General features: G+C 40.5%; 1 protein-coding gene across 1 annotated transcript in view; it reads left to right on the forward strand.

Annotated features, from left to right (window-relative positions):
* Positions 1-12,105, forward strand: part of CARMIL1 (capping protein regulator and myosin 1 linker 1) — a 318,183-nt gene that overhangs the window by 248,444 nt on the left and 57,634 nt on the right. The window contains exons 29-31 of the mRNA XM_025890957.2: positions 4-146; positions 3,554-3,641; positions 6,390-6,539. Coding sequence (XP_025746742.1) covers positions 4-146; positions 3,554-3,641; positions 6,390-6,539 — 381 coding nt within the window. The remainder of the gene's footprint in view (positions 1-3; positions 147-3,553; positions 3,642-6,389; positions 6,540-12,105) is intronic.

The following is a 12,105-nucleotide window of genomic DNA, read 5'->3' on the forward strand; positions in this document are numbered from 1 at the left end:
GAGGACCTTTGTCCCAACGTGATGAAGAAAGCCCACATTCGACAAGACTTGATTCATGCCAGCACTGAAAAGATTTCCATCCCACGTACCTTTGTGAAAAATGTCCTGTTGGAGCAGTCTGGAATTGACATCCTTAACAAGATTAGGTAGGTTTATGACTGTCGTTTCTGTGGTCGCAGTCGAGGCAGCTGGGAGGAGTGTCACTGTTGGCTCCAGCCATGGATAACATGTAGGCACGTCTAATAGGCAGTCCTGGCATATAGACAGCTGTGCGTAAACGCCTAGGTTTGTACATTTCCAAAACAAGACGGGTGCAGATATGCCTGCCTTACTGAAGAGCGGACGGCTCTCTGCTCCGCTTTAATAGGGGGTACATGTTTGTAGTCCCTTTTTTTCTTCTCCTGAAGCGTATCTTCCACCTTTAAAAATTACTAACTTGAAGTTTGCTTTCTGCCACCGTGCTGTTCTGAGCAAATGCACAGTCTAGAGATAAGCCAAAAGGCCCGGCGTGGCCTCGCGGCTGTTTCCTCCTGTGTTCTCTGGCAGGTCTGGGTACTGTGTACGTGCTGATGCTGCTCTGGACTGTTGGCTGATTTGTGCTTGATAAAGTTTAAAAAAATACGCCAAGGGGCGCCTGGGTGGCTCAGTCGTTAAGCATCTGCCTTCGGCTCAGGTCATGATCCCAGGGTCCTGGGATCGAGCCCCGCATCGGGCTCCCTGCTCGGCGGGAAGCCTGCTTCTCCCTCTCCCACTCCCCCTGCTTGTGTTCCCTCTCTCGCTGTGTCTCTCTCTGTCAAATAAATAAATAAAATCTTTAAAAAAAAAAAAATACGCCAAGTTACAGATATTGAGAAGGTGTGATCACCAAACAAACTTTCCTCTCTTTCCACCTAGAAACTCCGGGGTGGTTGGCAGTCTGAACGATACTCCACGAATTCTCCATGTTTCTCTGTTGGGGAGTCAGCAGACTAGAAACTAAATTCAGAAACACTCTCAAGTATCCCCTTTTAACTGTTCCTGAATCTCAATAAGAAGACTTCGATGTAGGGGGAGAAAAAACAACCAACAACAAAAACACACAAAAAACAAAACCTCAGCTTTTATCTGAAGAAGTGGGAGTTGTGTCAACAAAGAACGAGTGATGTGTAGCCAAACGAGAACCTGAGAAAAATGAGAGTTAAAATAAGCCAAAAATGATATTACAACCTAGATATGGAAGGTAGATCATGGAACTTTGAGGCTTGAGGAATTCTGCAGTGATGAGATCATCTTGGGTCTAAGGTGCAGCTGTCCTGTGTGTGTGTTGGGGTTTCTAAAAGTAAAACTCCAGGGCACCTGGGTGGCTCAGTTGTTGAGCGTCTGCCTTTGGCTCAGGTCATGATCTCGGGGTCCTGGGATCAAGTCCCGCATCGGGCTCCCTGCTCAGCGGGAATTCTTCTCTCTCTGCCTCTGCCTCTCTCTCTGTCTCTCATGAATAAATAAATAAAATCTTTAAAAAAAATAAATAAAACTCTAGTGCCAACTGAGCTAAATGGTAAGACTTGCACAATGAAAGGCCATTTAGAACATGTACAGGACCCCATAGATCAGTGATTTTATTGACTCAAGCGTGACTAGGTATGCTTACATAGTTCTGCAACCCGTAGTTTTAGGATTTTTATTGAAGCCCTTGAAGTATTAAGGAGGAAAAAATGCATTGGCCACCATTCTTCTGTCCTAATGGATTGAATTACCAGTGGATCATACTCTGGTGCCTTTACTAGGAGTACCAAATTCTGTCAGATATGGTCACTTCTTTTGAAGATGGGCAAATTCTGGAAAGTGAACAGCAGGCTAGAACTCCTTCTATCAGTGAATCACTTCTATGTTCATTAACTCCTTGCTTGGCTTTTTAAAATGTGTTATTTGGAGCACTGATGGAATGAAAATACAAATGTCCACACCTGTGTATACATCCAGATACAGCTGTGCCCACGCAGGTTAAGTGGAATCATTTCCTCTAAAAAGTTTGCAGTTTGGAAGTTCAATAAGGAAGCATATTATCCGGTAACAAAATGATAGCACAATCCTGAAACATTTTTTTTTTTTTTTTTGGTGCACTTTAAAGGATCTTTTTTGGTGCTACAATTTGAAACAGATAAACCATCCCTCCCCAATTGGTGCGGGGTGGGCAGAGAAATAAAACTACCGATTCTATAGTTTTATGAAGAAGTAAAATTCCCAAACATGCCTGAAAAAATGAGAGGAAGTACTTGTCAAAATTAGATAATCCCAGCCCGCCCCCCCCCCGCGTTACCCCCACCTCCCACCCCAGGTTTGGGGTGGGACCCAGTAATCTGTATTTTTAATGAGACCCAGGTGAATCTTATCAGACACCTCTGGGGAATAATAAAGTAAAGTATTAGATAAGCCCAGTAGCTCCCAAGACCTTGTTTCGGGGACAGGAATTAAAGAAACATCCTTTTATCTTTAGCCTAGGAAAATTTCTAATGTAGACATCAAAGACTTAGTGCCTCCATTTTTCCCCGCCATCTAAAATCTGCCTTGCCAGAAAAAATCTCAGTGCAAATCACTGCCTTTCGGTTAGAAAGGTTTTTCCCTGTTACACAAATATACTTTCAACCTTGGTTTTAGGATTAAATAATTATATTTTGATAACTCCTTTCCCTGCTCTAAAAACTTGAGAATTCTTGACTTCAAAAGTAGATTGAACTTACGAGGCGATATTGGAGCGTGGGTCTATCTCTCCAGCACATTCGCCTCCAACTGTATTGTGCATTTATGTCCATTTGTGCATACGTGCATTTCAGTAGGATTATTCAGACTGAAGACACACAGGTAGAATTAAATTCTTGGGAATACCAAATAACTAAAATGCAGACTGAAATACCAGCTATCTGACAGAGACCCTCATGGCTGACTTGTTTATTAGTGAAAACTCCAAAACTAGTGGGTTACTTTCAGTTGACTGGACACCTTCTTAAGGTCAGGTGAGAGACACCGAAACTGCATGTTTTGGTAACCTCTGTTCATAAAAGGCAAGAGAACAGTGAATTTGTCACAGTTTGAAGTAAGACGGGGAGTACAGCAGAAGCAGTTCAATATGGTACCATTGGACTGGTAAAAAATTTTGTATTTTTTTTTAAGGCGGGGGACATGCATATTAAAGTAATAACCCAAGTTTAACAATCAGACTAGACTTTCTTAATTTACTCCAGCCCAGGTTTGTTTTCCTTTATGTCAATGGAAGAATTGTTCCTCACCACATGGTACATCTGGTTCCCATTAAGTTTGTCTTTATCCAGATGTTTTTCATTTCTACCACTAAATCTTGAGTTTTGAGATTGCAGAGGCAGGTTGAAATTGGTCAAGCAAGTCTATTACCTGTGTGTTTAAGGCTTATTTTTGGAAATCCTTAGCCTTGTTCACACATTCTTCTATTCCACTTTCAAAGACAGAAGCGGAATCACAGTTGACCTTATCAACATAGCATCAGGGGTGGGTGATATTGCACAAATTTAAATGCTACTGTGTCCTTTTGCTTTTCACATAGTGAAGTGAAGCTGACAGTGGCCTCCTTCCTGTCTGATCGGATTGTGGATGAAATCCTGGATGCACTATCACACTGCCATCATAAACTGGTGAGTGCTGTGCACATCTGGCGTGGGGCTTCCAGTTGTGTTCTGTTGTGGTCTGCTGGTCTTTCCACCGCAGTGGGAAGAACAGGGCAGGCTCCAGGTTGGGGATGCCGCTTCTTTCCTGCATCTTACTCCTCTGCAGCTTTATGGGCCACGATCCTGCTTTTCCTTTCCTACATTGCTTCCAGACCATTCTAGAACATGTTAGAATCTCTCCAGAGGGAATGGAAGGGGAACGAGACGTGGTGGTGTTGAGAAATTTTGTTGTGCATTTATAATGCAGATACAAAGTTTTGTTAAGAAATAATGCTGAAATCGAGATCTAAAATGAAGGTATTTTAGATTATTTAATTTCTCTGTGCTTATTTTGTTGTTCTTCGACATGATCATGTGAGAATAGACTATTCCTGAAAACATGGGGTGAGGGGAGGGGAATATTTGGGGTCCAAAGAAAAGACCAGAGTAAAATGGACACATTCTAGGGATCGGTAGCTGCCGCGTGTCCAGCCAGGCCTCTTGGATATAACCGAGGTAAAGACATAAATTTTCTTCGTCTAGAGACTGGTTTTATTGAGGTAGAAGACTTTACTTCTAATACCACTGCATATAAAAAATATATCAGAAACTTCATGTGTTTTCAACTTCAGGAAGTCCTCTGAGGCACAGATGAAGGTTTCGTTACTCCTTACATCTCGTGTTGTGAACATTTTAGCAATGTGATGTGGTATGAATCTCTCGAGCAAGTTAGGACATTTTCCCCAGAGAAGCATTTCAAGTTAAGTGCAGGCTGGAGATAGCTGGCTTTATGGCATGGAAGTGTTGGTGATGCCAGGGAGCACCACAGTGGGAAGAACAGTAACCGTGGATTCTCCATGAGGCAGACAACATGAATATTTCAGAAAAATGCATAGGCTGTCCTCTAAAATCGAAAAGATGGGACAGGAGTTTCTCGCAGCGTCACTGAAAATACCGCCCATGGGCTGGAGCTGGCCCACTCACCACGGGGCACCTGTGCCTGATGAGGTTAGGTCACCAACCAAGAGGAAACGTGGAGAAATTTCTAGAGCAACTGGAGATGGCCACAATGCGCAAACACATGTTATTTCTCTAAAGTATCATTTTTGTACTTTACTAATATACCGGTGTGTGGCAAGCTGGAAATAGAGAAAACTGGTTCACCACCCCACAGACTTTAAGAAGCACTAGCTTCTGGTTTGTGGCACAGGAAAGGCCTATGTTAGGGGCGCCTGGGTGACTCAGTCATTGGGCATCTGCCTTCAGCTCAGGTCATGATCTCAGAGTCCTGGGATTGAGCCCCACATCGGGTTCCCTGCTTGGTGGGGAGTCTGCTTCTTCCTCTCCCTTTGCCTCTCCTTATGTTCCCTCTCTCGCTCTGTCTCTCTCTCAAATAAATGCATAAAATCTTAAAAAAAAAAAAAAAAAAAAAGGAAAGGCCTATGTTAGGGTCTAGAGCTCCCAAGTCAGACTTTTCCTTTTTTTAAATAAGCAGAAACAAAATCAATGGAACATCCTTTATAGAAACAATTTCTCAATAACCCATGGCTGCAGGGACGGCCTCAAAATGCCCCCTTCATATTGTACCAACATGATTGCACGTGAGCACCACACTGAATGGCTGAATTGTTCACTTTTTTTGCATTTGTCTTTCTTTGAAGAATTTACTCAGAAAAATACCAACTTTTTTTTTTTTACAATTTAAAAATGAACTATGTGGGTGCACTTTTGTATTGAACTTTATTTTAATATTCTGATTTGGGTTGTAAGAAGAGAGCTTAACTTCTATGTGAAAGGAATAGTATCTAAAAAATGAAATTTTGTTTTCAAAGACATTCCAATTACATGAATATATTCTCCAATTTAAGTTTAGAAGTGTCGCCAGTGGTTCCACGGTATTGTCAGCTGGTTCTGATCCTTTCCAAAGAATTAAATCAAAGTTCCTGGTGATGAATCAGCCCAGCACTAGAGTTTATTAACTTCAGCCCAGTTTATTCTACCTCTTATCATTAATGTTTTTAGGTTTACCTAAAGCATAACAGTGGAAATTAATAAATCCTATCACATACGGTGTTCATTACCTGAAAACAATGAAAGCTGTTAGCAATTTCCTTCCTTTCAGCCCTTTAAAAACAGGGAAGGTTGGAATCATTTTATTTCCCCTAATTAGATATTTTTAAAACACTAGATATAGAAAGAAATTATTTCAGAGGAGGGGCGCCTGGGTGGCTCAGTCATTAAGCATCTGCCTTCGGCTCAGGTCATGGTCCCAGGGTCCTGGGATCGAGCCCCGCATTGAGCCCCGCATCAGGCTCCCTGCTCCGCAGGAAGCTGGCTTCTCCCTCTCCCATTCCCCCTGCTTGTGTTCCCTCTCACTATCTCTCTCTGTCAAATAAATAAGTAAAATCGTAAAAAAAAAAAAAAGAAAGAAAAAGTTTAAAAAAAATTTCAGAGGAAGTATGAAATAAAATTAATGAAAAGAACACTCCTTATTTTCTTCTGGACTAAGTATTCTTGTATTTTACTAAAGGAGGTTTTATGATTTCTTGCTTAAGACAACCCACCCTCCAAAGATAACAAGAGGTGAGTTACTGTAGTGTGAGTGTATTAAGAATTGTCCGTAACCGCACGCAGGTAGAATCCTTCACCGCGCCACCTTGTGGCAGGTGTCTTCCAGAATTCAGCTAACATGCTCTTCCCTTCCTTGCCTCTGGTCCTTCTTCTTGACTCTCTTAGGCTGACCATTTCAGCAGACGGGGCAAGACCCTTGCTCAGCCAGAGACCTTAGAGATTGAGCTGGCTGAGGAGAAGCCAACTAAGCGCTCTGTCATGACGGTGGAGGAACTCACGGAGATGGAGCGTTTGGAAGATCTGGATACTTGTATGGTAAGACACGTCCTTTGGTGACACAATTACCCCATCACCACTGGGCTTTGCTACTGATTTTTTTTTTTTTTTTTGGAGATCTCACCATTACAAACCAGACCAAATAGAACTCCCTCCCAGAGATCATTCTTTCAGAAACTTGTTGCTTACAGAGACTGTTAAGCTGAAGCTTCAGGTCCCCACTAAGGCCCTGTACCTTACTTTGGATTTGTAATTTTGTAAAACTTCGCTTTATTTCATTTTATTCTATTCTGTATTCCAGTGTAATTAACATACAGCGTAATATTAGTTTCAGGGTTTACAATATAGTAATTAAGCACTTCCATACATCACCCAGCGCTCATCACGACAGGTGCGCTCCTTCATCCCCATCACCTGTTTGCCCCATCCCCCAGCCACCTCCCCTCTGATCACCATGTCAGTGTGTTCTCTAGAGCTAAGAATCTGTTTCTTGGTTTGTCTCTCCCTTTTATTCTTTTGCTCGTTTTTTGGGGATATTTTGTTTCTTAAAACTTTTCTTAAGGAGTACTTCCATACCCCCTCCCAAGGAAGAGTTCTGGAAGTTACAGTGAGCATAATACCTAGATCTGTCCCTATAGCTTCAGTGGAAAAAATTCCTAAATTCTTTAGGAGAAATTGATTATTTAACTTTTGAAGGTCATTTGTGACAAGAAAATATTTTTAAGTAAGCCATTAAAAATGTGGGGAGGACTTTTTCCCGCACAAAATATGTAGGATGGCTATTTCTCTCTCGGTCCTATCATTTTTTTATTTTCTCTGGTGCTTTTTCCCGTTTTTAATTTACACAATTTGGGGGTATCCTCTTATATTTGCATTTCCCATTTAGTTTATATTCTGTTTAATTCCCTTGATGTGATGTGCTTTAGAAGATGGAATATACACCTAGTGTCTGCCTAGCAGTAGGTCTTGATTCCTAACTCACTTTCTGAATTTCACATGGTGTATCCATCTGGCCACGTAACTAGAGTGTTCAGTATGTTGATGTTTTTTCCCCCTCTGAGGACAATTTTACTTAAGTTCCTATTTCATTATTTTAGAATTTGTATTATTAGTATTAGTTACTTCTTTACTGTAAAAACAGTTGTATGTGCTCTCAGTATTTTTGTTTCACTAAAATAATTAATCTTTTAGGAATTCCTCAAAATCTGAGAGAGTGCTGCTAGACAACATCTGGGCTACTTCTTCACCCAAATGTTTCTACATCAGCTAATAATTCTAGTAATTTTTAGATTCGGCCATTGTCAGGAATGATACTTATTTTTAACTTTGAAAACCAAGGATTTGATGGCCTGCTGTGATTTTTCTAGCCCAGAAGAAAAGGTAATGCTTTAAGTAGTTCCTTATTTATAAGCCAGCCAATGTTACCTGTTAAAGTCTGTGAGTAGGGGCACCTGGGGGGCTCAGTTGGTTAAGCGTCTGCCTTCGGCTCAGGTCATGATCCCGAGTCCTGGGATCGAGCCCTACATCGGGCTCCTGGCTCAGCGGGGAGCCTGCTTCTCCCTCTGACCCTCTCCCCTCTCATGTTGTTTCTCTCTCTCTCGCTCGCTCTCAAATAAATAAATAAATAAATAAATAAATAAATAATAAAATCTTTAAAAAAAAAAGTCTGTGAATAAAATAATTGAGAACCCTCCTGATAAAACCCTATCATATACAAGGAGGCTAGCAAAGAAGGCCAAAAATATCCTAGATTTCAAATAACATTCTAGTATAGTGAAAGATGACAAATAATTTGCTATATAACTATGTAAACTTAAAACTGTATTTGTTCTATGTAGGGGGAATTATCAAGTTTTTTAATAACTTGTCTAGTATATTGTAAAATGTATCTTTAGTATTTTTTTACTTTGCATCTTGAGACAATGGAAGTTAACAAAGGGTGATTATTCCAGAAAGCTTCTAGTTTAACCTTAAGAGAAAATAAGTATGTTATAGGAAATAGATATGAATTAAAAATCCAAATTAACTCTACATGTCACATTTCCTGCCAGAATTATTCAGTCATGTGTGAGTTGGGAAGGAGTAAAGAAAATGTGAGCTTATAAGACACATTTTGTTGCGTTTGTAAGTTATGTGTTTTAGGATGAGAGAGTGTTGGCTAAGAATGACTGGTTTAGCTACTGTAAGGATGGTGTTTCACTGTGTAAACTTTATTTTTGTTTGATTGACTGCTTTGGTTTTGTCATGTGAAAGAAAACGGTGGTTGTTCTTAAAGTGGGTGGGGTGAGAGGAGAGGAGAGGAATCATTTCTTTAAATTTATTTTACATTAAGATATAATCAACATATAATACCCTTTTAGTTTTATTTATTTATTTTTTTAAAGATTTATTTGGGAGAAAGAGCATGCACCAGTGGGGGGAGGGGCAGAGGGAAAGAGAATCTTAAGCAGGCTCCACGCCCAGCACAGAGCCCCACTCGGGGCCCAATCCAGGATCCTGAGCCAAAATCAAGAGTCAGACACTTAACCAGTTGAGCCACCCAGGCGCCCCTTTACTTATTTATTTTTTTAAAGTAAACTCTACACCCAGTGTGGGGCTTGAACTCACGACCCCTGAGATCAGGAGTCATAGGCTCTACTGACTGAGACTGCCAGGCATCCCAACCTTGTTTTACTTTTAGGTGTATGACATAATGATTTGATATATGTATATATTATAATATCCTAAGCCACCCACAGACAGCGCATTTTACACCGTGGCAGGTCCTCTGAGTGCAGGGAGCCCTCTCCTGTATACAGAAAATCAATTTTCTGAGCTTTGGGCTTTTTACCCTAAGCCAATAGCCTAAATTCAGAGCGAATTTGAAAGGAATAGAGGATTCGTCTCACCTTTTAAAATTACCCTCACTGTCTCTTTCATAATCAAAGCAGCAAATCGTTTGTGTTTCTCGTTGACATCCATTACCAAATATTCAAGTTGTGGTCCTCACGTGGCGCCATTTTAAAAGGGTTTGAAGAACAGATTTGCAAGGGAGAGACATTTAATTTGTTTTGGTTTTCTAAATGAGCCTGTGCACATGCCTTGGCAGCGTTTCTGGCTTAAGTGATCCGGGAAGACAGGATACAAGGTTAACTGTTGTGTGGAAGAGTCCCAGAAGGACAAATGCCTCCGTGCCTGCCGACAACTTTTCCCACGTGGGATTGTGAGTCACTGGCGGGTAGAATTTGTGCCATACACAGAGCTAGAGCACTGTGAAGTGTGATGTTGTAACTTTGCTATTACCTAAAATGTTGGTTGATAGCCCAGAGCCCTGTGACACTTTCCCTAGGGCATTCCAAAGTAACTTGGACTCATCACCAACCTTCTTCTTAGAGATTCTACTTATAGAGTCAGAATCCTGGCGTTTTTTGCCTGTGATGTTCATGACATCTGCTAAATCTATTTTTGAACATTTCTTTAACAAACTTAGTAGGCAATCTGGGCATCTCTTTTTTCCCTACCCCCAGATATCTTATCATCATGTTTCTTCCATGTCTCCCTGGTCCAAAAGTCAATTCCATTTCAGTCCTTATGTCTCTGTAAAGAACCAATAGTTATAATCACACTAAGGAAGGTTTAGCGCCATAAATTAGAGGTAGAAATTTATTAGTCGAGTTCAAGGGTTGCCTTTTTGGAGATGGAAACAAATTTAATGTATATGGCTGATTGCTTAAACTTACTCTTTGTCTAAGTGAGGGCTGAAATTAGGATGAGTGAGTGGTTTGAGAGGCCCTATTATCTGCTGGCAGGGCAGGCCAGGGATTTGGGGTGGGGGGCGGTTAGGGAGGGTGCCCGAGACCTTCTCATCAACCTTAATTTCATAATTGTTGAAGGAAAAGGCAGTTTTCTTTAAATAAAAGGGCAGAGTTAAAAAACTGTCTTCAATCTAATTATCTTTTTCTTTTAGCTAGAAAGAAACAAAGGAGTTATCTAGTTCAAGTGGTGGGTGTCATGGGAGGTGGGGGGGGGGTCCTGGATAGAACAAGAACCATGAGAATAACCTGCAGACATTTTCCAGTGTGTGCCCACTCTCATAGCCCCAGAGATTCTGATGTCAGTTTACTCCAGACAGAAAATCAGATGATTTAAAAAGTCTTCTTGTTCATTTATTTAACACTTAGATGTAGTCCCTGTAATGTGCTGGGCACTATTCTTAGCTCTTTATGAAGAGTACCCAGTTCAGCCCTTTCAACCACCTGTGAATGATAGATATCATTAATATCTTGTGTCTAATAAGTGGGTAAACTGCGGCATAGAAAAGTAACTTCTTCAAGTGGCCTGAGGTCACTCAAAGGCAGGCAGTTTGGGATCGTAGTCTGCGTGTTTAACCAGTATATGGATATCATATACGGTGTATTTCTTACATCCAGAATTAAAGCTTCGGTAAGATTTAATTACACTTGCACTGCTTTGTGTAACATATCTGCTTACTAATTCCAGACTAAATTGATATGTAAACAGGAACACAAATGAAAGACGCGTGCCGGATAACTATAATGTAAGCCTGCAGGTTTTAAACATGATTGGAAACTGCTGTGTCAAAAATCCTGACATGCTCAATTGTTAGAAATGAATCTGCCCACTTTGGGCCTACCTGGAATATTCCTTGCCTTTCCATGTGTTATTTTGTTGGCAATAATGATTAATTAGCTTTCCTAGACTTATAATCTTAACACCCATGCCTTCTATGTCCTGCTGAAACGTGTATTTACTTAGCCTCTTGATTGTCCGTAGACCATCTGTTCTTTCCTGCAATCAGGTGTTCTTAGGAAATCAGTATTCCCAGCTGTCTCTTTCAACTTCACTTTATCATTGGCCTTTGGGATATTGAAGGATGCAGTTCGCATTCTACTGATCAGTTACTTCTCAGTATTTAATTTATCGCTATATATAGTTTACCACCTTTAAAAAATTACAGAAGCTCGGGGTTTAGGATTACGTGCCAAGTGGGTGAAGAGCCAGTGTCTGCTCCTTAGCATAACTAGCTCACTAATTGTATGTAATTCTTTCAGATATTTTAATGAGTGTCATACCCGTTTTAAATCAAAAGATATTCATGCAGAGAAGCAGTTCATCTACTTACTGATATTTCCTAGGAAAAGAATTTTAAAAGGCTTGAATTATTATTGAGTACACTTTGTGAATCCTTTTTTCGATGACAAAATAACAATTATTTTCCCTTAACAAATTCAGCCTCAAATTTTAATATATAATTTTTCAGCTTTTTCTTTTTTAAGATTGTATTTATTTATTTGAGAAAGAGCACGAGAAAAGTGCGGAGGGGCAAAGGGAGAGGGAGGAGCAGACTCCCTGCTGAGCAGGGAGCCCAACACTGGGCTGGATCCCAGGACGCCGGGACCATGACATGAGCCAAAGGCAGATGCTTCACTGACTGAGTAGGCACCGAGGCACCCCTAATTTTTAAGCTTTTTAATACAGATTAAAATTTAGTGAAGATCCATTTGTCTTGGTCAAAATACTTTTTAAAAAACAAATCACCTCAGAAAAAACAAATCACCTCAATTTTAAGTACCAGTAGTTATTAGTAGAACTAATCTGTTAACAC

This window comes from Callorhinus ursinus, unplaced genomic scaffold, assembly GCF_003265705.2.
Source record: "Callorhinus ursinus isolate GAN/ISIS: 27379988/994484 unplaced genomic scaffold, GSC_fseal_2.0 scaffold26, whole genome shotgun sequence".
Lineage (NCBI taxonomy): Eukaryota > Metazoa > Chordata > Mammalia > Carnivora > Otariidae > Callorhinus > Callorhinus ursinus.